Raw genomic sequence first — 24310 nt, forward strand, 5'->3', positions numbered from 1 at the left:
TTTTTTAGATCCTTGTTATAGACGAAGCAGATAGATGTTTGGACTTAGGTTTTCAAAAAACTATGAACGGCATTATTGAAAATCTGCCACCGAAGAGACAGACACTTCTATTTTCTGCTACACAAACAAAGTTAGTATTTTGGTTTCTTCTTTTTTTACCATGTAAACCTTTATGGAATAAAACCTTTCTTGACAGTTCATTTAAGATACATTTTTGCATTCTGACATTTTGCGGAAGCTTTGATTTTCCTTAAAAGTTTTTGTATAAAACGAAATTTACCAGATGAAAAGTGTAACTCGAAATAGATTGTTATCTACTAGCCAATGAAAGATCGACCTCTCATTTTCCTCAGGGCTTTCTCTCCGAAATTGTATTTAATTTGTAACTAAGAATTCAAAATGTCGGCCAGGTGTTAGACTGGGTATTTAAACTTATGCTAAATTTCCTCACATCCACTTTTTTGTGGCCCAACAAACTTTTTGTTAAACAAGTTTTTTTTTTAGTTTTTACATTCGGTCTGCTAGTGGTTCATTTTAAGTACTATTTACTGTCTTTATAATTCACTGGTGTATTTTATCCTGAAATCTGATCAGACCTTGTGGGCGTGACTATTTTAAAAATAAAAATCAAAGAGATATTCTTACGCAAATTAGTTTTGGAAGATAACTTTAAGCTTGACAAAAATTATGTATTTCTTTGTAGCACAAAGATTACACTATGTTTGACTATACACTTCTTCTCAACACTTGATCTTATGCTCAGCCTCCTTCAAACTATATTATTCATGAATGTTAGTTTTCAAAATTATTCTCGCTCTTTTCATAATTCTTTGTAGACACGACACCTGGAAATTGATAAACCCAAACTTTCTCTTATTCAAATGTATATTCTCTTCATCCTTGCACATTAGACATCTGGCTAGAGCTACTGTCATCTTTATCAAAAACTTTCATGCAGTTTTCCGTAATTCTGATGTGCCAAACTGCTTACTAAAAAACTTATGCCCCCCCCCCCCTAAGTGATGAAGTGAAATGTCTGATTAGGGTGAAGAATCTCTCTACTGGTTGTTTTTTATAGTTTAGAATGACAGAAGCCGTGCTAGATTCTTATCTAGAATTATTTTCATATTTGAGCGAACAGTTATCAGTGAATGATATTACGAGCTGGACATGTACAAAGACGAAGCAAATGTTATACTTGCTGTTTTCGAAGATAGTTCTGTGTGAGTTTCATAAAACCAAGCCGCTCTTTCCAAGAATTTTTGCTGACCTTTTGTCCCTGCTACTAGATTTCAAACGTCCTCTTGTTAGTCTAATTGAGACGAATATTTAGGAAAATTGTTGTCTCAGTCGATGCCAATCTCGAAGCTGGTCTTGATTCAACTGACCTGCCTATTACTGAAGTTGACTGTGGGTATGAATTCTAGACTGCCTTTGACAACACATCAGAGTTGAGATAAGGGAGAAAGGAAATTTTTTAAAGTTGGTATATCTTTCTGAAAGTAGTGGCTTTTGATGGACTGAAAAGGTTGCCTCAAACCTCACGCTCTGAAAGAAGGTTAATGTCTGCTTGCTGTTGCTCTCAAATTTACAAAGTCATATCTATGAGGCCTAACTTCCAAGAGATGCAATATTTTCTTCTTAAAAAAGGTGATCAGAGCGCATTGGCAGCTCACCGGCAAAATTTGCTTCCAGTGCAGAAATATTCTGATTTGATGTTAGCAATTACAAACATGTTGAATTATAGCTCTTTGAATTCTAAGCTTGCTGATCAGCAACGAAGAGATATTTTCTGTCATAAATGTTGTCAATCACAAAATTCAAAATTGTACACAACCGTAAAGGCTTACATCCTTTTGCGACTACTTCACTTCGGGTGTTGCTAGAGCAAGTGCTACTTGGACTTTAAAGGCCTACCTTCTATGTTTAATTGATTTACTAGGGATATTATAGTATTACCGAGGGTACCATCTCTAGTATGTTATGAGCGTCACAAAAGAAGGTTTTCTATTTCGAATAAAGATTACTTTCTTTTTCTTCTTTCTTTCTTAACCTTGATGACGACCTCTGATTCAAGTCGGGATTTATGATTCAAGATTTATATTTAACGCACAATATAGACAAACTAATAATAATCAAATAGAGTCAACATAGAGCCAAGCTCGAATCGAGGGCTAACTTACAATCAAAATAAATTTTGTGATCCACCAAAAGACACAAATAAAATAAAACGAAGAAGAAAAAAAAAACAAAAAACATGACAACCCAGAGCAGGTGACGGACAAGGGAGGCTACTCCGGTGCGGCTTGTTAACAACATATAATTCAAAAAAAAAAAAAAAAAAAATAGAAAAAGAAGCACCTGTGACCAAGGGTAATTAATATATTCTATTAACTTTTTCTTTAAAGGAGGTCGGCTATTCAGATTTTAAACTTATATTTAATCTAAGCTTTTTGCTGTAGAAGGGATTTTAAATTTCACTGAAAATCTAGCTCTTTCGCAATCTACTGAGAGGAGTTTATGTGTTATAAGACGAGCCGTATTAGGTGTGAGCAAGCGAGAAGGGACAGTTTGAACATACGAATCATAAAAGTAACTTGAAGTATGGAAATAAATATGGAATTTGATTAGTAAAACTTATTTAAATTTCAATAAATAGAAAAGATCGATAAAGAACTATCTAGTGTTGTTAAAAGAAATATCCTGTGAGGTAAATTATTATCTGGTCTGCATGTTTTTAACTTCTCTTTTGCGGCCCTGGTTTAAAAAATTGACACAGAAATGACTTAGGGTTGCAATAATGTACGAAATTGTAGTATGTATTCTGCAAATTTCTTGCTCTCTTAACTTAGATATTGTAGCTAGAATGATTGATATAGCTTTTTCACTAAATGCGGGCTAAGTCTCTAATCCAAACGACAAATATCTGTACCTAACTTCTGACTATAAGCGTATATTGAACTGAATTTAAATATACTTCTATAGTGTATAATGACCCGCAAAACTGCATTCCATTTCGTAAAATTTGTTCAGCTTTTAAATTACCTTGTTGTTGTAGTTTACTAACTGAGATTTCCTTTATTTTTTTAAGCTTTCTTGATTATTGGGGTTGTGACTGCGAGTTTGCCCAAGTCACCTGTAAGACTGTTGAGAACCAGCTTATTTCTTTCCTCTTATGTTATTCACTTTTCACTTACTTATATACTCATTTGTATTTCACTTATAGGCTTTGTTTCATGACTATAAAACGCAAGCAATATTCAGAAGAAACCACTTAGTCTAACTATTCAAAAATTCACTTCGGCAAAGTTTTCTGAGGCTTTGAACCGATTCTAAGGATAATTCGTATGGTTCTTGATCCTCCCAATGTGTGAACATATTGAAATATCTTCCTTGTGTTTTCAGTTAAACATTCTGTAGATTATAATCGAGATCTCAAACCATGCTGCTTTGAGTTATTCATTTTCAAATACATTTTTTTTAAGATTTTGTTTTTATAATGTTCAAAAACGGTGAAAAGGCGATAGAAATTATTTTTCTTTTCAATATAGCCGTTCAGGGGGATAAGTGTTAACCAGGAGAGCTTATCTTGGAACTATCCAAAAGTGACCAGTACAATTTAGGTCAAAATTAAAAATGCTATTGGATCCAATAAATACTACCTTTCTACATTTCCACCTTATCCTTCTCCTCATGAGACTTTTTATTTGTCGGTTAAGTTACGATTCAGAATATGATGGATTTATTCCTTTTAGGTCGGTCAAAGACTTAGCCCGGTTGAGTCTTAAGGATCCAGTGTACGTATCTGTTCATGAGAATGCCAAATATAGTACACCGGAAGCTTTGAAACAAAGCTATATAATTTGTGAGCTACATCACAAACTAGATGTGCTTTGGTCCTTCGTCACAACTCATAAGAAAAGTAAAGTGCTTGTCTTCCTTACATCATGCAAACAGGTATGTTCGTTCTTTTTTTTTTCTCATCACCTTGAACACTTTCTATTTGTATTGTTCGATGAAATTGACTAATGATGGAGAAATTCGTTTTCATAACAATGTTGCAAAATAGAAGAAATGAACGCCCCTATAATTTTCAATTTGAGGGGAGGGGAGCAGCAACTATGGAAGGGGGGGGGCAATATACCACTAATCTTAAACCTGAAATTAAATCATAATTTTCGTTTTCAGACATAACAATTCGGCTGCGTTTGCATAGCTGAAGTACTGTTGCACTTATTATATCATGATACACAGGTTCCACCTTTAAGGTTGAAAGGTTGTTAAAAACACAAAACTCCGTTTGTAAGCTTTGTCATTTGCATTTTGCGGGAAAGGGTTCTTGGGTGACTCCCTCGTACGGAAGGTAAGTAGTATTTTTACTTTTGTTTGAATTTTTTGCGCTGCGAAACAGAATCTCCAAAATTTGTGAATCCGAAAAAATTGTTTAGACGATGCATTATTTGGTTTTTGAAAAACCATTCTGACAAATCCCATTTTAAATGTTTGGTGTTTTAGCGTCAAAGCGGCTCATTGACCCTTGAATTTAAAGATAAGCTTAGAGTCAATCAACTGGTGAGTATTACTCTGAAATAACGGTCTCAAGAAAACTTTGAAAAAAATATGGACCAATAAAAAAAGACCTAAACTTTTTGCTCTTGAACAACAAATATATTTTTGAGTCGAATTTGACAAATTTTACTCCTGAAAAAACAACAAACTACAGATGTCAAAGCTGACACCTCAACTTCGTGTCAAAAAACTGTCTGATGGAAATAGTTTATTTTACTGGCTAAGTCTATACGGCCTTTTAAAGTCGATAGTGGGTGATTGAAGACAACCGTACCCTAAAAAGATAAAGCATACACAAAAATTATAAAACTTTTCAATTAAGAAAAGAATACGTTACATGTTTTTGATAGAAAATGCTTGTTTTGAAATAACGCCCTAACCCTCTGCACAGAAGTGCGTTTTCATGCTTTAAGGGCCGACATAAGATTGGTTTTGTCCTCTGTCTGAGACTTTTAAGATAACAATTCGTTAAGTGTGTTTTTGTAAAAAAAAATATATATTTTTCTTGGTTCGTAATAAAATTTAGCATGAATTTCAACAAAGGCGTTAGGAATCTTTGCTATAAGAGAGGCATAGGCCCTTTTTATGATGATGTACTTCCCAGGATTCACTGCCCAAGCCTTTTGACGAGAAAAGTTCAAAACACTAATTACGTTAATTTTATTAAACTACTGACACGTCCGTAAGGTCTAAGATTTTAACCCAAGAATATTGCAATATCCATGCTCAAGAACATTAGGAAGTAGCATAAATTTTAGACACTTGTTTCTACCTAATTGTTTATAAATTACAGTCAAAATAAGAAACCAATCTTTCTTTTGGATTTTCCCTGTTGTTGCTCTATTGGCAAATTGGCTTCTGGATAGATATTTTTTCATTGACGGGGGTGCTACTCACGTTTTGGGTAATCGTAATAACTGAAACCAAAAAAATTATGATCTTTTGATTAATAATGGGAGCTATTTTCAAATTTGAATGAAATTGGACCACTATTTTTGTATACAATAATGATGTTAGGCGGAAACGGGTAAAGGAAAGATAACGGACTGGAGGTAAAATTGTAATTTTCTTTATGATTGACTGAGCTATATTCTCTAGGCTGAATGTAATACTTTGAAAATGATTTAAACTATTTTTACTTCTTCTCTATTTCTTGGTTTGTTCGTCGCTTTAAAACTACACTGGCAAAGATGAACACTATAGATACCAGTTTAATCTCTCTAACTTTAATCATTATTCGAGTGAAAATTGAAAGGAAAGAAGTATTACCATGGCCATAATAGGTTTTCACCCATTTGGAATGTCTATTTAGTTCCATTGGAATGGTTGTTGCACCATAAACTTACCGATTTCGTTTTCGTCTTTTTAGGTTCGTTTTGTCTATTCAATATTTTGTCGGATGAGACCAGGAAATAGTTTAATGCAGCTGCATGGTGGAATGCATCAACTGAAAAGAATGACTGCCTACGACGAATACTGTAGGAAAGAGCATGCTGTCCTCTTTGCAACAGATGTGGCTGCTAGAGGCCTAGGTCAGTTAAAAAATAACTCATTTTATTTTATCATTTACTTCTAAATCTGCTCGCTTGAAAGAGTCTAGCCAGAAGTTAGGACAGCTTTGGTATTTTTTAAACTGAAGACTTGTTTCAACAGCGTAAATTCTTCTTTTAACGGGTATAAAAGAGGTTATATCAGTAAACTCCCTCTCTGTACCAACGCCCTGATCCAGCCTTTGAATGGACCCATGGACGTTTGAGGTTTCATGCAGTGTAGACATTCGAAAACTGAATGTTCTCCAGAATCAAGGCAGGAAAGGAAAGAAAAATATTAAATAAAAGAAAAGAGTTTGTTCGTTTCAGTAACCGTAAATGTTTAACTAGAGCTGCTAATTTATTGAAAAGTCAAAATAATAAAAATCGCTCAATATATTCACTGCAGCTGTATCAGCTTTATTCCCTATGCTGTAATTCCTTGAATCCATAACCTTATATCAAACTTACTAAACAAAGCCTGGAAAGAAAATTTAAAAACTTTCTTAATTTATTGTTGTAAATATGTTTCTTTCTAGATAGGAGTAGTGTACGATTGTAGTATGCGTTTCTTTTCTTTTTCTTTTTTTGCTTGAGTTTCAAAGCCAAAACAAATGATTGAGAATCAAATGTTACTTTTGTAAAGTAAGCTTAAATTTTTGAACTTGAAAGACATCCTAGAAAGTTCCAGTTTAAAATTAAGGTAGTTAGAATTTTATTTTTGGAAAGAATTAAGTAAAGCTTTGTCTCACCGAAAGATTCCCCCATCCCCCTCCTACCAGTATGATTATCAAATGAACATGTTGCTGATTTTTCTTACCGTCTTTTGTTCTAGATTTCCCTGCTGTTGATTGGGTAGTACAACTGGATTGTCCAGAAGATGCAAATGCGTACATACACCGTGCTGGACGTACTGCAAGATACACTCAGTCTGGAGAATCATTATTGATTATTACTCCAGAAGAAGAAGAAGGCATGATGAAAAGACTGGAGGATAAAAAGATTCCTATCAGTAAAATCGAGTAAGTCTCTTTTCCCTACTATTTTTTCTTAAGATGTGGATTTAATAGGATATGCACAATTTTTTATGGCTTTCACTTTCTACGTAATTCACAGGCTATCCAAAACAAAGGACTTGTTTTGCCCTTTTTTGAAAATAACTATAGGGCTTCTAAAGGTTCTCTATTGGGCCAATATCTCTTGGTCGTATTCGCAAAGGCCTTTTTGGAGTTGTAAGGCATCTAGCTTCCTAGGAGTCTAAGGAAAATTGGCTGATATTTGGAACTCAAGTATGTCAGTACCTATAGTGTAAATCAAAGACAATCTGAGATAATTGTATGCACTATATACTTGAAGACTGGGGAGGGGTCCACGCCCTTTCAAGACTCCTAGACAAAACGGAAGATTATGGCTTAAATGCACACTTTTAAGTGTACCCACCCCCGATTTCTTACAAAAAGTCAGATTGACCACACCCCCAGGATCAAACATATATGTATCTGTTTATGTTGTACTATATACCTTAATGAAGTAAAACTATTTAGTTATACTACATAATTCATCGGTGTCTTCTTATTCGAATCGCAAGGAACATTGAAATGAAAGTTCAGCTCAAATATAATCATTTTCATTTTTGAAAACCTGAGTTACGTCCTCTGATTTTTGGGAAGTCAGCATTTTTTGCATATATCCCCAAGAATGTACTTATCACGTTCTAGATACACTTTTTAAAGTAGGAATATATGGAGTTAGGTATATGGTCTAGCCCCTCTTCCTCACAAAATGTCAATATTTTCGTCCAAGTGTTTTCGCCTATTTATTATTGTTTTGAAAAAAAATGTCTGCTATTTAACAAATCACCCTCCCCTCCGTCCCCCTAAGAAAAGAATAAACGGGCGGTGTTAGGCTATATGCATCCCAAAAGATGTCTCTGATCCGCTTAACTTGCCACGAAAGAGGTGACAAGTCAGAAAAGCATGGAAACCTTTGGTTTTATTTCTATCACAACCGTCATTTATAGTACTATCTTTTATAGTAGTATTTTGTTTATAATGTTCTAATACTTCTACAGGGTGAATCCAAAGAAGTTGACGTCTGTGCAACGCAAACTAGAAGCCATTTTGGCCAAAGATGTTGAAATGAAACAGATGGCGCAGCGTGCGTTTGTTACCTACATTAAATCAGTTTACCTTATGAAAGACAAAGAAGTATTTGATGTAAATAAAATAGACCTGGAGGCCTTTGCAAGGTATGTTGCTCCATTTGTGGCTAATTATTTTCTCTGTCTGGTCTGTAATTTTCGTGTTAATTTAGTTTTAATTACTTGTGGATTTTTTTTTATTATTATTCCCGTATGAAAGACAAAGAAGTGCATAAGGCAAACAACTAGATCTGGAGGCCTTTGAAAAGTATTATTTTTCGGTCTATATTTTTTCTTATTCTGTCCGCTATCGTTTAAATGCTATTAGATTTTTTCTCTATCCAATTCGTAAGTTTTGGTTTAGCTGAGTTTGCCCTTATTTTTGTTTCCTTATGAAAGACAAAGAAGTATTTTATGTCAACAAAATAGATCTGGAGGCCCTTGCAAGGTATTTTATTCCATTTGTGGCTTTTTCTTTACTTAAGTTTTGCTATAGATACTTTTGTGGCAACGCTTATTTGGCTTTACTTCTTAATTGTTCCTTATAATCCACTCTCTATTTCCTTTGAGATGAGATGATTTGGAACGGAAATGGGAAACTCTTTAGAGATAAATTTGTTGAATAATTTTAATCAGTTTTAGGAAAGCTTGGAAACATTAAACATCTAGTTCGTTTGACATTGGGCCTCTTAAAGGGTTTGATACCAAAAAGAATCAGTCTATCTCGTCCATTATAAACTTTTTCAGTTTGTGCGCCCAAACTGTTTAGAATTGACTGGGTGGTCTTGTCATAACTTGTAGAGTTTGGATAAGCGATCCGTATTAACGGCAGAAAACTAAAAGCCGACATCTACTTTCCCTGAAATCTTAGAAAAACATTGTAACTTCTCTTGTTTTGTGCTGGAGATAAGTATATTTAGTTTTAGAGAAACTTATATCATTTCAAAGTGTAAATTTTGTTTTTAGACCAAGGGGAGAAGAATTTTCTTTTTAAAATTGAGGAAAGAGTTGTCCCTAAAAATGTTCTAATATACCTCCTAGGAAAATCCCTAGAATCACATCAAAAGAAATATCATTTGGTTAGTTTGACAGCTCTTCCTGTGGTGTAACCCGCTTTGATTGAAAATCTTGCCGACAGAATTCCATTGTATTTCCAATCAAATCGAAAATTCTCAATAGGTTTCAATGATAAGTAGTCCCCTAGGAGAGGTTTCGGAAGACGGTCTCCTGACATTCGGAGGACATGACCAAGGTAGGTTCATCTTCTCTGCTTCAAGAGATTAGTGACTGGCGGTTGGCCAGTTTGTCTGCGGACCACAACTTTCATGACCCTGTCCTGCCACGAAATGTTAAGGATTTTTTGAGGCAGACATTTTCAAATGCTAAGATTCGTTTTTACAGATGGACATTTAGCTTCCAGCATTCACTTGCACACAGGAGAATGGACATGACGTTGCTATTCAACAGACGGAGCATTAGACGCAAAGAGTATTTTTTGCTTCGCCATACTGGTTTCAGTTTGTTGAATGCCGACGTTGCTTATCCAATTCTCCTTTTTATCTCGTCGACTATTCCGCCATCATATTCGATCTAACTTCCAAATATTTGAACTCCTGAACATATTCTGTTGTTTTTTTGTTGCATTTAAGGATCAAAAGTGAGTGGGATGTGTGGCCATGCTCTTCGATTTACCAACGTTCACTATTAGTCCCACTTTCTCAACCTTGTCCTCTATAGTGTCAAGTAGTAGCTGCAAACGTTGTTTCGCCTCTTTTAGAAGTACTACGTCATCTGCGAAGCCTAAGTGTGTTTTCAACCAAAGTCTGATGCTCGCCGTAGGACATAATCCATTACCTGGACAGATAGGAACGGGGAAAACACACATCCTTGTTTCACCCTAGAGAGAATCTTGAACAATCGTGTCTCCCCCATATTCTGTTCTGACTCAACTTTTGCTCTCTTCATAGAGGGCCATTATTATTCGGGCTACTTTATTAGGTACTCCATAAGTTTTTTTAATCTTCCATGAAACATCACGATCGATGGAGTCGAACGCTTTTTCAAAATCAACGAAGAGCAGATAAAGCTTTTTATTCCATTCTCTTAACTCTTGTACCAGAAGTTTGGCGGTAAAAATAAGGTCAGAATATGATCAACCGGACCGGAACCCATGTTGTTCTTCTCTTAGATGTGAGTCAGGAGCTGCTCTCAAACGCTGCAATATAATTTTGGCCAAGAGTTTACTTGGCATTGAAGTCAGGTTGATCCCCTTCATTTGTTACAGTTAAGATCATCTCTCTTCTTGAGCAGTTTGACTAGAATACCTCGAGTCCAACCATGTGGGACCTTTTCCATGCTCCGAACTGCTGTTAGCAGAGCAGTCCATACATTTAAGCAGGCTCGAAGGGATGTCTTCAGCATCTCTGCCGCTATCCCATTGACTCCTGATACACGGCCTTTTCAAGCTTTTTGACAGCTGCTTCTACCTCTACGGTGCTGGGAGGATCAGCACTTACGTAAATTTGTGAAAATAGGATGTCAGGTACAATTTCTTGGTCATGGGGCGGGGGACGATTAAGTATATTTTCAAAATGGGATGCCTATCTTTTGTCTAATTTCTTGGGATCTGAAATTAAATTCCTGTTTTCATCTTTAACAATTGATGAGGTGTTCACTTTTTTCCCAACTATCTCATAGTTTAGTCGGTAAACCATCCTGAAGTCACCTTTCTTTGCAGCCTCTTCGGCAAGTGCTGCTTTCTCTTCTATCTGGTTTCACTTGTCTCTTCTTGCACTCTTTTTGACAGCTTCATCCTCTTCTTTATAGCATAGCTGCATGCAGTCTTTATCTTTAGGCCTATCAGACGCATTCAGGATATCTCTCTTCGTTTCCTTGAGCAGTTCAATGAATTTCCATGTTTCGTCTGATATCCGTTCCTCCTTCTTTCTTTTCTTATATCCAAGACTTGCCTTGGTGGCATCATGGTAGGCATTCTTGATTATCAACCAGATACCGTCGACACCCTGATTGCCAGTTTCATCTGTTAGATTCAAGGCCTCGAATTTGTTTTTCAGAGTAATACAGAAATCCTTTCGCAAGTCTTAGTTTTTCAAGTTATCGGTGTCAAACTGCCTATAGGTACTGGTTACTTTCTTCTTTTGAGCTTTCAACTTATTTGTATTTCAGTCATCATCAATATATGGTCTGAATTAACGTCAGCTCCTCGAAAACCACGTGCGTCAAATCAGCTCCTTCTCCAACGCCCTGAAATTAGAAAGTGGTCAATTTGGCTTTGTTTTTTCGACCATCTGGGGACACTCAGGAGTATTTGTGGGATTGACTTACGCTAAAAAAATGTGCCACCTATGATCAAGTTGTTGCTCAGTGCATAGTCTATAAGAAGCGCTCCGTTTTCGTTGATAACTCCTATACCATATGGGCCCATGGCTTCTCGGTAATATTGACGGTCTGCTTGAACTTTGGCAGTGAGGTCGCCCACAACGCAGAGAATATCATGTCTGGGCATATCTTTGGTAACCGATTATAATATTTCAAAGAGTTTTTCTTTTTTATATTCATTGGCTTCATTTGTGGGAGCATAGTAGGCAATGATGGTCAATTTGGTGTGGTTTGAGATATATCGGACCACCAATAAACGTTCATTTATAGGGTTCCAGCTCACCATTGCCTTCGACGCCCTAGGTGACAGCAAAACTCCTACTCAAGCAAAGTGTGTTGCATGATCTCTACTAAAAGCCAAAGTATATCCGTTGTAAAGTTTCTCTAGTCCGCTTCCTGTCCATCTAACTTCAATTAGGACAAGTAAATCCAGAAAATCCTGTTTAATTTCTTTGAGAACTTGTTGGGTTCTTGAAATCTGTTTCATTGTTCTTACGCTCCAAAATCCTATTTTGGTGGTTCCTTTCGCAGTCAGAAATCGAGTCCCGGGGCGTCCAGGGGTCATCATCAGAGAGGTTGAAGTATCCATGGCTATTGTTGACGTTTCAGCTGCAGTTGGTTTTTCCCAGGGGTGGACCCACTGGGTCCAGGTGTGGGTGCAATGGTCATCCCGCTTTTTCATGTTTTTATGAAAGAAGCAAAATAAGGTTTCAAGTATTCCAGGGGAACAGTTTCGCTTGCAAATGTAATAATTTCACTGGCGGTAAACACTTTCCCGTACCGGGTGAATTTTCTAGCTTTCTAAGTTAGTAAATTTTATGTTTTCTTCCTTTTCTTTTCTTTTTGCTTTTTTCATTACGATATTGTAAGTGCCGGCTCTAGGAACTATTCACCTGCTACAGCCTATATTTTTTTTCGAAAAAAAGTATTTGTGGCATATAGGAATTTATAGGAATTCACCTATTGTGGCAAAGTACAAGCCAGAGCTAGCTTAAGAAGAGAGTACTTAAGGTGAATAGTGGCCCTCAATATATTTAGGGTGAATCCTTAATTTCATATTTAGGGTGAATCGTTTTAAATTTCTACGCTACTATTTGCTTTCATGTATAATAACTTGCTTTTTTAGAATATATAATAGAAATTGCAAATTGAAGTGCTTTAAGTTTATTGCAATGATAAATAGCTGTTATTGTTTAAGTCCCTGGGGCCCCTTTAAGAATTTTGTTTTGAGTACTCTTCACATAAAAGCAAAACTGTTCTTTAAAGAGTAAAACTGTCCAACTTGAAAGATTACATATAATTTATGCATTTATGTTTGCGGAGTTCGAGGAGTTCTCGAGCCCGTTTGTAATTTTCTACTTTAGACTGAAAAACATAATGACTGAAAGAGGAGATTTTTCATGTGTAATTGATTATGTCACTTGTAACTGCAGCATAACCGACAACTTCAACTCAAATCTGGAAGTGATACCTGTTTTCTAGAAGTATTATTGATAACCCACTTGTATTAGGATATATTTAGGACAACCTCCCTATAATTGAGCGTACCCACCGCAGAAATAGGCCTTAAGAAAAGAAATAACAATATTTGTATCGATAGGGTCATAATTCACCGGAATCTTTGACCTAAAATCGGGTCTAGTTGAAATTCATTTTTATCATTTTCTGTGATGACTTCTCTTATTTAGAACTTAGGACGAACAAAATAACACCATTTATTTTGACACTGGATTTACCAAAATGTTTATCGCGAAGTTTTCTGACTCGCCTTGTTTTTCATGACTTTTCTAATCCTAAGCTAATTTCAAAATTGTTTTCTTTCTCATTTTTACCTTATCTATTTCTTTTTTTGCATTTTTCCCACATTCATCTGCTTTTTGTATACTTATGCTTACTCTATAAACATAGGTTTTAATGTGCCTGTTCCAAAAGTTTTGGGTTGGCCCAAGACTACCTGCTTGAGTGGCCTTTGGTACAGGCTTTTGTTACTCGAATTTGGGTAAAAAAAAATTCTATCATATAACAATAATTTACTCTTATAGTATTTTGTCATTTATTTTTTTCATTGTTCTTTATATATGCTATTTTTTAATTTAGGTCTATGGGACTTGCTGTGGCTCCTCGAGTACGATTTTTGAAACGGAAAGAATTACTGCCTCGTCTTCCTGCTGCTACTACACCTGATGATCAACCAATAGCTGAATTAGAAGACGCCATTCAAACAAATTTTGAACTACCAAAGAAGACTTTTGATTTTGGGGTTGGCGATACTGATGATGAAATTGATGATATAATGGTTGTAAAAAGAAGAAATCATGATCTAATGGACGTACCAGAAATTCCACTGGATATGGAAAAGAAAAAGAAGAACAAAATTATAACGAAAGAATCGGCTGCCAAAAAGATTCTGAAAAAGAATTTAAAGACAAATGTGAAAATGACGTTTGATGAGGAGGGCAATGTAATTAACTTGATTTTTTCTTTCTTAACTTTTCTGCTTTTCTAGATACTTGTTTTTCTATTCTTTTTAAACTTCAAAATTCACAGCGCTCAGTGAATCAAAAGAGCCAAATATGGTGCTAGAAACCTAGAAACCTTTTCTGCTTCTAGGTTGAAAATACCGGTCGGGTTCTAGGTTTAATGGAACCAAAATTTTCCCTTCCTACTATCCATATTACTGATTACTACGGAGCTTAAGGTTGAACTTTAGCCTTCCGTAACGTAAGAAAATAACATCAAATAGAGTAGAATGTTCAACTTTACTGCAATGGAACCATGAAAAATGAAGAAAATTGAAGAAAAAAAATCTTTAAATTTTTTCCAGAATTTGTATTTACGGTGAAAGCGTTAAGGATCGGGCTAACCACAAAAATACAAGTAAAATCTAAAATGCATGGGAATTCTAGGACAAAGCTCATTACCAAGAATTTTTTAGATTACTGATTTTGTTTGCTTGTTCTTGTTTTCTTTTCTTTGTTGTTCACTGTTTATTATGCTTATGAAACCATTTTTCGTGGCAGTATGATTTACGGTGTTATACTACTAGGTTTACACCGGTTGATGGCTGCTCTTGAAGGAACATGGTAGCGCTTGTTCTCTCTGACAAGTAACACTCTCTTTCCGAGTAAAAATATTTGACATTTCGTTCATTGATGTGTGGCTTTATTTTCTGAACTAAAGCTTTTGAAGTAGGAATGGTATTTCTGTATGGCGTCAGAAGTACTACAAGCAGTAGTATGGCAGTTGTAAAGTCAAGTTGCTCATTCCACGTTTTTTTCACCTTTCCTTCAGTGGGAAGATTTCATTCCGTTAGAAAAAGTGTTGAAATGCTGTGTTAATTCCAGTGAGTTCTTTGGGAGGAATTCAAAACCTTGCACTACCAATGCGGCTCCCAGATCCCGACAAAAAACACACCACGATTACTTTCAGATACTCATGCACCAACGGCATAAAACGAAACTTATAGCTCGCACCAACCTCGCATAAAACGAAACCTCGCAAGTTCTAACAGTATAGTGCTAAAATTGTTCGTTGAAGAACTGAGAACCAGACTCCAGGGTGTTGTAACCTGATGTGCTTATAAATTGCTAATACAATGTGACATTTTCTCCGGGTAAAAATCTGTACAATTCTATATCAGATGAACCAGCTAGAAAATTGGGAGAGCAAATGTTGGAATCTCCCTCTCAAGTCTCTTCCAAGATTCCTGTGATATTAAAAGTTCTAATTTTGACCTCATAAAAGAATATTTTAGGTTGTTTCCAATTGCCAAATAACGCGGAGTCACGGTCAGGTGTGTTTCAGGTTAAGTAACTTTACTATAGTTTCTATCTGCCATGGCTGTCTTTGCTTTATTTTCTTCTCACTTTGCTCTGAAGGAAAAGTTGGTTTGTCTGAAAGCTGAGCTATCTAAACTCGTGAGTATAAGAATCATCCTAATGTTTTAATATGAAAAGCTCATTTATCATTAATAAGATAGATAGATAGATAGATAATTTTATTCACCCACTCGATACAAAACCACAAATGGCACGAATGGAGTACAAAGAAGAAAAGAAAAAAAAAAAAACAAAAAAAAAAAAAAAAAAAAACAAACACTTAACTGCACAAACAAAAACAAACGTTACGATACACCGCCAATAAATAAAAACATTATTACAAAAACTCACTAAGGACGAATTGCAATTGCCAGACTACTAGGCCCAAGCGACCCCAAAAATTCAGAACGACGTTTCGTCACAGCAGCAATCGGATCTGTGATACCGAACCTTGCAGACATCTTGGAATTTTTAACCCACGGTGGGGTATTTAAAAGAAACTTTGCATATTTGTAAAAAAGTGATCGAAGGTTTCTTTTATCACTAACACTAAATATATGCCAAAACGGTGATAAAGCCAGAAAGTGTGGGATCACCAGTGCATTATATAGCCTAGCTCGAATTTGTCGATTATAATTCGCTTTAGTTGAAGATAGCGCCCCGTAAGCCTTACGTGCCTTTTCTGCGAAATTACTTATTTGGCGAGCACGTGTAGATGCCATGTTATGACCTATAGGCATTCCTAAGTACATTATGGAGTCAGACAGTGGAACCTCTTGAGCACCAAATTTGACAGCAAGATCTATACAATCTGCATTTCTCCTATTGAAAGCAACAATCTCGCTTTTACTTGCATTAAAAGATAGGCCTATCTCTCTATAAGCATCATCTAGAATCTGAAAATTTTCTTCAATACGAGACAAACATCTACTTAAATTAAAAATATCATCTGCGTAATTAAGTAATGTTACATCCAAACCTCGGAAAATGCAGCTCATTTGCACTAACTTTTGGGCCTCGAGAACACTATTATTATACAACCGGGGTGACGAAATTGCACCCTGCCTAATGCCCTTTCTAACCGGAATAGCATTTGGTAATACCATCGGCCCGTTAGGAGACGGGACTTTAACTTGGACTCGAAGCTTCTTATACATATCCCGAAAAGGCAAAATAACCGATCGGTCCACACCACGTTTATGAGCAGACACTAATAACTGGGGATGTATCCCAGAATCAAAAGCACGTCTAACATCGTGACTCGCTAGAATAAGGGATTCATTCAGTTCATCAGCTTCTATTAATATATTAGCAAGAATATAATGGACGTGCTCGCGACCAACACCTTTTTTAAATCCGAACTGATTATCGGGGGTAGAACATTGAAAAGCAATATGATCTATAACTAGCAATTCCATAAGCTTACATAAAACCGGCGAAACAGTTATAGGGCGGTAAGATACGCATTCAGACGGATTTTTCCCTTTTTTCAAAATAGGTGTAATTACTCCAGTACCAAAAACGTCGGGAACGAGACCAGAATTAAAGATAATTTGGAATAGAAGCTCTAAATGACTCAGGAGACCAGCAGTACCATGTACAAGATGCAACCCACACAACTTGTCGACACCTTTCGATTGTTTCTTTTTTAATTTTGAAATTGCACGAATCAGATTAGGAACAGTTACTATGTAGCCAACACCAGAACTAGGCAATTCCATGAACTTATCAAGTTCGACTTCATATTTATCTTCAAGATCTTGTTCGGGTGGAGAGAACTCAGAAGTAAAGTGGGACACCCAATCTTGCTCAGAGATCACAGGTTCAACACTATTCTGATCACCATTACGTTTAAGAAATCTCCACACAGCATTTGGGTCATTACTTATCAATTGACTATGTTGATCGATCACTTCACATTTATGCTTAGACAAAATCTTGGCAAATCTGCGTTTGCTGAACAGCCGAACTTCATTTACAACACCTGATTTCGGACGACCACACTCGTTCCAGAGCCTAAGCCAAAATTTTGCACGACCACATGCTTCACTTAGAGCAGGGTTTTCGGACCACTTTGGAATTTCCGTTCCCACTCGGACTTTACGAATGGGGACCGCAGCGGCCTCGGCAGATAACAGTGCGTGAGATATTTCACTACAGTAGATGTTTAGTAGCAGCTGTTTCTCTTCATCTTGAATACATACACTCTGCTGTAGTAATTGGAACGGCACTTTAATCTTTGTGAGAATCTCATCCAATACGTAATGATAAGTAGCCAGGTCAATTTTACTCCAATTAGTTTTGATTTTCCACTTCTTTTCATTAGTTGGGGGGTTAGGAGAGGCAGGAATTACTCGAAAAGTGTTTATAATTGGAAAGTGATCAGACGCGCTTACGCTCAGATCTACGTGCGAATTGCCGCAAGCTGGAGATTGGATGGAACTTAACATGAAGTCGAGAGATGAAGTCGAGCCTGAGTTATGGATATAAGTAAAACACAGATCATTGTTAGCAAGACGAAGACCGTCACAGGAAGATAGGAGGATCTGTGCTCGAGCGTTAGACTCATCAGTCAAGTCACAGTTCACGTCACCAGCGACTATACATTCAAGGCCCTGGCTAGAACAGCTGCCCACCGAACTCGATAGCTTACTGCAGGCTTCACTAAATTTTTTTTCTGATTTACTGTCTCTGTAGTCTGTTGGCATGTACACAGAGTGGATAACAGTTTTGTGCACCTTAACAGCAACAAAAAAGTCTGAAGATTTATACAGAATGGGATTTAACCTGCTGCTAACAAGAATGGCGATTCCACCGGACGGCCTTCCCCTGCCCGATGACTTTGCAGGAGTAGCAAATACTTTGACGCCATCGTTTAGCTCAAGCAGACTAACGGCTTGATTCGAGAGGAAGTGTTCCTGCACACAGAGTACATCGTTATAACATAACAATCCTTCTAACAGTGGCATTTTATCAACCACTCCACCATTTAAGTTCCATGAAACAACCCGTATAGAATCACCGATCATTGTTTAGAAATTAGCTTCTGAGCTACTGGACATTGGAAGCTGTAGCACGGGTGTCGAGAAGAACCACACAGAGCGCATTTGGGGGCATTTTGGCATGGATTGTCCCGAGAGCTGGAATGATCTCCACCGCACTTTGAACATTTCGGGGGATCTACACAAGATTTTGCTGCATGTCCGTAGGACTGACAGTTGTAGCACTGCATCGGTAAGAATTTAAATTCTGTAATGGGTAGTCGCTCGTAACCAAAAATGGGCGGAGAGTTCATTGCGTTAAAGAGATGAGCTTTGCTTTCAAACTGTAATTTGAATGACCGAGTACTACCAATTTGTACGGCCTTAACACAGTTCGGTACAACTGAGCGCAGTTCGTCATCTGAAGTTTCAGTGGGAACGTGGCGGATTATTCCGAAGAAAGCGGGAGTTTTTACTTTAACACTTATAGTTGAGTCACTTTTACCCACTGCCTCAGCCAGGGACTCGGCAGCATTCTTGTTGTTCAAGACTACTCTCCATTCAGATTTCCTAGGTTTCAGCTCCACAATGTTCGAACTAGTATCACCACATACTCTGTCCAAATAGGATTTCCGAGCGCTAGGGTTCGAAAGATCTTTCGGGGGATTCTTCAAAACAACCGCATATGACAGTTTCGACATGATCGTGTTGGTTTCTGCCGCAGGCATAGCAGAGACAGAAGGAGAGGGATTAGAATCCACGTAACTATCGAACTTAGCACACAATTCGTTTACTTTCCGGGTTAGGGTAGCCGTCACTTCTCCCGGGATTATCGGAACTTCATCAGGTTCGAAAATCACAAACCGCGGCAACGAGATATTTTTATCTTCACAAACCCGAAATACTTTTAATATGTCCAGGATATCATCGGTGTTCTTCGATCGCGCAGTAACACGTGTGGTAATTCCTGCTAGGGGCCACAATAACTCCTTCGCCATTGCAATTGCTTCCTCTGAGAAAAACTCGACTGCTTTTTTCGCTATATCCTCCGAGCGATTACCAGCTTTTATCGCACGGAAAGCATAATTCAGTAACGCATTCCAAACCAATTTCTCATTACTCCCCATCGCAACAGCCACGTCACAATCCGTAATGCAAAATCAAAGTCCGAGGGGAGGAGCCAGTTCAATAAACTACGACGTAATACAGAGCTATTTAAGCTAATAAGCGAGGGAAGCGTAGTTTCTTGCTACCTGATCCCCGCAGTTTAAGGGAGTCACACTCCCGGCAGGTACAACGGCCCTTGCGACAAGAAACTCCCCTCTTCTGCTCGCTTATTAGTAAAATTTAATAATATGAACGCACTCTAGAATCCGCTACTAAGAATTATTATAGATGACGCTGTTTTGCTTCCAAGCAAAGAGCATAAATTAGTAACAATATTATAAGGCAACTCCAGTTAAATAAATCTATTCTTCAACACAAATTATATGAGAAGAATTGAAAACTATGCTTCCTTACTGTTCCTGGGATCACAGATTCCAAATCGAGCACAACCTTGGTTAAAGAATCAAACTATTTCCATATAAATTTAACATATTCAAACTTAGTAATTTATTTGCTTCCACTGTTTAGAAAGTTACTGTTTAGACTGATGTCATTATCTAGAGCTGATTGAAATGTTTATCTACTATTTGTATGTTTTTTTTTTGTCTGTTTCACTGAGGATGGCTATTGGCTATATATTCTGAGATCTTTACCTATCAGCCTCCAAAAAAAGTCTGTTTTTGGAATTATTTTGCTACTGTTTAATGGAAATGTAGCATGACTTTCGTTGTTAGAACATGTTATTTTGTTTCAATGTTCTTGAAGGCTTTCGGTTCAATCCACAAAGACTCGCTTTGGAGAATTCTGTGGTAGTATTGTCCCCTGATAAGGTTGCAAGCATCATCAAGTATGTCAAGTATATATGAAGACCAGCAATGTGATATAGGTGAAATCCAACTGACTATACTCTCTTTAACGGGTTCTTGGCTAATGACGGATTGCCTGCATATCTTGCAGCGAAACATCATTGAAATCTCAAACACAGCCGAGCCAGCTGGATTTTTAATCAAGACATAGAAAACAAAAATGTGTAACAACTCTAAAACCCTAGCTGACCCGTCTCTCAAAGCTGGTGTTGATATTCTCAAAGAAGTTGAAGATAATAAATACCTTTGGAGTTTCATTAAACCTTATGGGAGCCTCGCGTGCAAAATTTTGACACGGATTGCTTGCGCTGTAAACGCCTTTGGCAAGGAACGCATGGAGAAACTCAGTGCATTTTCTGAAACTTAACTCCTGTCCTTCAACTGCAACATTCTCTTCGTGCTGGAATCCATGGATGCTTGAAAAGTCCTGCGATCCACTAAGCAACTTGAAAAGTGATCCCAGGGACTTGTGAACAACTACCTTAGACATATCCTTGATATTCACTTGACAGACAAGATCACCAATGCGCTTATCCGGAAAAGACGAAACATCTGATTGTGAAAGATAAATTTAAAAGCAGTTGATGGTGTTATCGAGGATACATGGTCAGAATTGTTGAAGTCTGCCTTACCTCGTGGTGCTTGGTGTTGGACCCGTCATGGAATCAGAAGATTAAGATGGCAAAGAGTGATGCTTGGACATTATCTGGAGAAGGGTGCTAATGAGGTCGTCTCTAGAAGGTAAAGTTAAGTACCATGGAGATTTGGTCCAAAGTACGGAAAGGCCGTCACAAAGAGGCACCGTTATCGCCTTATGTGCAAGCCGGTGTAGGAAGACTGGAGTCTTCTTAAAGCTTTAATATAGTCGAATTCGCTTCTTATATAAATCGAAAATGAAAAAAAGAAGAAAAGAAATGACAAAAGAGTTTAGAAAAAAATTAAAAACAAAACTTGTTACGTATAAACTGATTAATGTAAAAATTTTAACAGTATATGTTTTATGATACCTTGGAATATACCAGATATTCTGGTTTGAGTCCTATCGATGGTGCATTTTTCACGACTGATTTTCTATGTATTTCTCATTATTCTTGTGAAAGTTGTAGGCTTAATGGAACATACTGTGTATATACTCTATGCTCAGTTGTGCTTTTACACTTATGAGTCGTATTATGATTTTTGTAGGCGAAATTTGATGCCACTCGCCACAAAATGACAGATGCTGCTCGCGAGTATGAAGAGTCCGCACTGGCTGCAGATACACCCGGTGGCATTAACATTGAAAAAGCAAGACAAGTCCTTCTTGAAGAAGACAAAGCAGACAAACAAATGTTCAAAGAAAAGATCAAAGCTCGGCACAGGTAATGTAATCACTTTAATCTTTCCCAGATTTTGTTTAACCACCTTGACACTAGTAAGTCTAAAGTTATTATGACGTTTTGTTTCAAACGCTGATTTCTAATCTCTTCCCTCTCCCAAAATGAGCCGAAGTCGATTAGTACAGTTCGTTCTTCTTTGTCTCAAAATATGGGTAAGCTTTTATTTTTCCCCTAAATTAGGCACAACTTTTCTTCCTGTTTATGGAAATAGTTTGAAAATGAAGCTTTCCTTGTCGAAACTGTTTTGTTCTGTCTTGAAGGCCCAAAAAAGCCCCATTACCGATTTTACCGTCTTCTGAAATTGTTATCTGATATAATCTAATTCAACTGTAACGGCAGATGTGTTTATGTGTAAAATGTAATTTTTCACAAAAGACCGCATTTTTTCGTGTCTTTTCTTTATTATTATCTACTAGCTGTTAGTACCTACTACTACTAGTAGTTATCTACTAGCTACTAGCTTCGCGCCACCCCAACTCCTAGTTGGTGGAGGCGCTTCGCGCCCCCCCAAGCCCCCCGCGCGCGTAAGTCGTTACGCTCCATATTAGTTACGCGCCATTGTAGTTGCGTCCCTGTGTCCCACCTGTGAATATATATATATATATATATATATATATATATATATATATATATATATATATATATATATATATATATATATATATATATATATATATATATATATATATATATATATATATATATATATATATATATATATATATATATATATATATATATATCTATATATCTATATATAAAAATAAGTTGTCTGTCTGTCTGTCTGTGGATCAGGTGACGTCATGTTTCTGTGTCGGCTGACGTCATGAAATTAGTTGTCGTCATTTTTGCTTTGACGGTGACGTCATTAACGGTATTTAAGACATTTGTTCACGGAAAAATGTTTAATTGTAAAATGACTGAAGAACCTACAATGGGGACGCCGGGGGCACAGGCGGGATATATAAATGACGACCGGGACACAGGGATTGTTCGAATAGAAATTACAGACCGGGACACCGGGACACAAATGACGACCGGGACACTCAAAGAGAAATTACAAACTGGGACACCGGGACACAAATGACGACCGGGACACAGGGAATATAAATGACGACCGGGACACAGGGACACATCATTAGAATAATGAGGTATAGATCTGAATACGGATTGTTTTTCCCATGGACAATTATATGTTGCATGTTCAAGAGTCAGTAAACCTGACAATCTATTTATATGCACAGACAATGGGACAGCGAAGAATGTTGTATATTCGCATGTTTTACGTAGTTAAAAACATATATTTATATCTATTTCTATTCACAGGTGGGACACAGGGACACAACTACAATGGCGCGTAACTAATATGGCGTGTAACGACTTACGCGCGCGGGGGGGCTTGGGGGGGCGCGAAGCGCCCCACCAACTAGGTGTTGCGCGTAACTAGCTAGTATATATATATATATATATATATATATATATATATTATGTTTTTAACTACGTAAAACTTGCGAATATACAACATTCTTCGCTGTCCCATTGTCTGTGCATATAAATAGATTGTCAGGTTTACCGACTCTTGAACATGCAACATATAATTGTCCATGGGAAAAAACAATCCGTATTCAGATCTATACCTCATTATTCTAATGATTGCCCTTGAGCTTTGTTGATGGTGATTGCTAATCGAACATTCCCTGTGTCCCCGTCGTCATTTATATATCCCCCTGTGCCGCCCGGCGTCCCCGTTGTAGCTGTGTCCCGGTCGCCTTTTACATTCCCTGTGTCCCGGTCGTCATTTGTGTCCCGGTGTCCCAGTCTGTAATTTCTCTTTGAGTGTTCCGGTCGTCATTTATATTCCCTGTGTCCCGGTGTCACGGTCGTCATCGAGCATTCCCTGTGTCCCCGTCTTCATTTATATATCCCCCCGGCGTCCCCGTTGTAGTTGTGTCCCTGTGTCCCGGTCGTCATTTATATTCCCTGTGTCCCGGTCTGTAATTTCTCTTTGAGTGTCCCGGTCGTCATTTATATTCCCTGTGTCCCGGTCGTCATTTTTGTTCCGGTTGTCCATGGGAAGAACAATCCGTATTCAGATCTATACTTCATTATTCTAATGATTGCCCTTGAGCTTTGTTGATGGTGATTGCTAATTGAACATTCCCTGTGTCCCGGTCGTCATTTATATATTCCCCCTGTGCCCCCCGGCGTCTCCGTTGTAGTTGTGTCCCTGTGTCCCGGTCGTCATTTATATTCCCTGTGTCCTGGTCGTTATTTGTGTCCCGTTGTCCCAGTCTGTAATTCCTCTTTGAGTGTCCCGGTCGTCATTTATATTCCCTGTGTCCCGGTCTGTAATTTCTCTTTGAGTGTCCCAGTCGTCATTTATATTCCCTGTGTCCTGGTTGTCCATGGGAAAAACAATCTGTATTCAGATCTATACCTCATTATTCTAATGATTGCCCTTGAGCTTTGTTGATGGTGATTGCTAATCGAACATTCCCTGTGTCCCGGTCGTCATTTATATA

At 37.4% G+C, this 24310-nt stretch overlaps 1 protein-coding gene across 3 annotated transcripts in view; it reads left to right on the top strand.

The window, feature by feature from the left end:
* Nucleotides 1-24310, top strand: part of LOC136030185 (probable ATP-dependent RNA helicase DDX10) — a 52767-nt gene that overhangs the window by 23571 nt on the left and 4886 nt on the right. For all 3 annotated transcript variants that reach the window (XM_065708929.1, XM_065708930.1, XM_065708931.1), the window contains exons 5-11: nt 9-130; nt 3756-3957; nt 5939-6101; nt 6934-7120; nt 8170-8346; nt 13735-14098; nt 21595-21770. In XM_065708929.1, the coding sequence (XP_065565001.1) occupies nt 9-130; nt 3756-3957; nt 5939-6101; nt 6934-7120; nt 8170-8346; nt 13735-14098; nt 21595-21770 (1391 nt within the window). The remainder of the gene's footprint in view (nt 1-8; nt 131-3755; nt 3958-5938; nt 6102-6933; nt 7121-8169; nt 8347-13734; nt 14099-21594; nt 21771-24310) is intronic.

The sequence above is a fragment of the Artemia franciscana genome, chromosome 8 (assembly GCF_032884065.1).
Source record: "Artemia franciscana chromosome 8, ASM3288406v1, whole genome shotgun sequence".
NCBI classification, from domain to species: Eukaryota; Metazoa; Arthropoda; class Branchiopoda; order Anostraca; family Artemiidae; genus Artemia; species Artemia franciscana.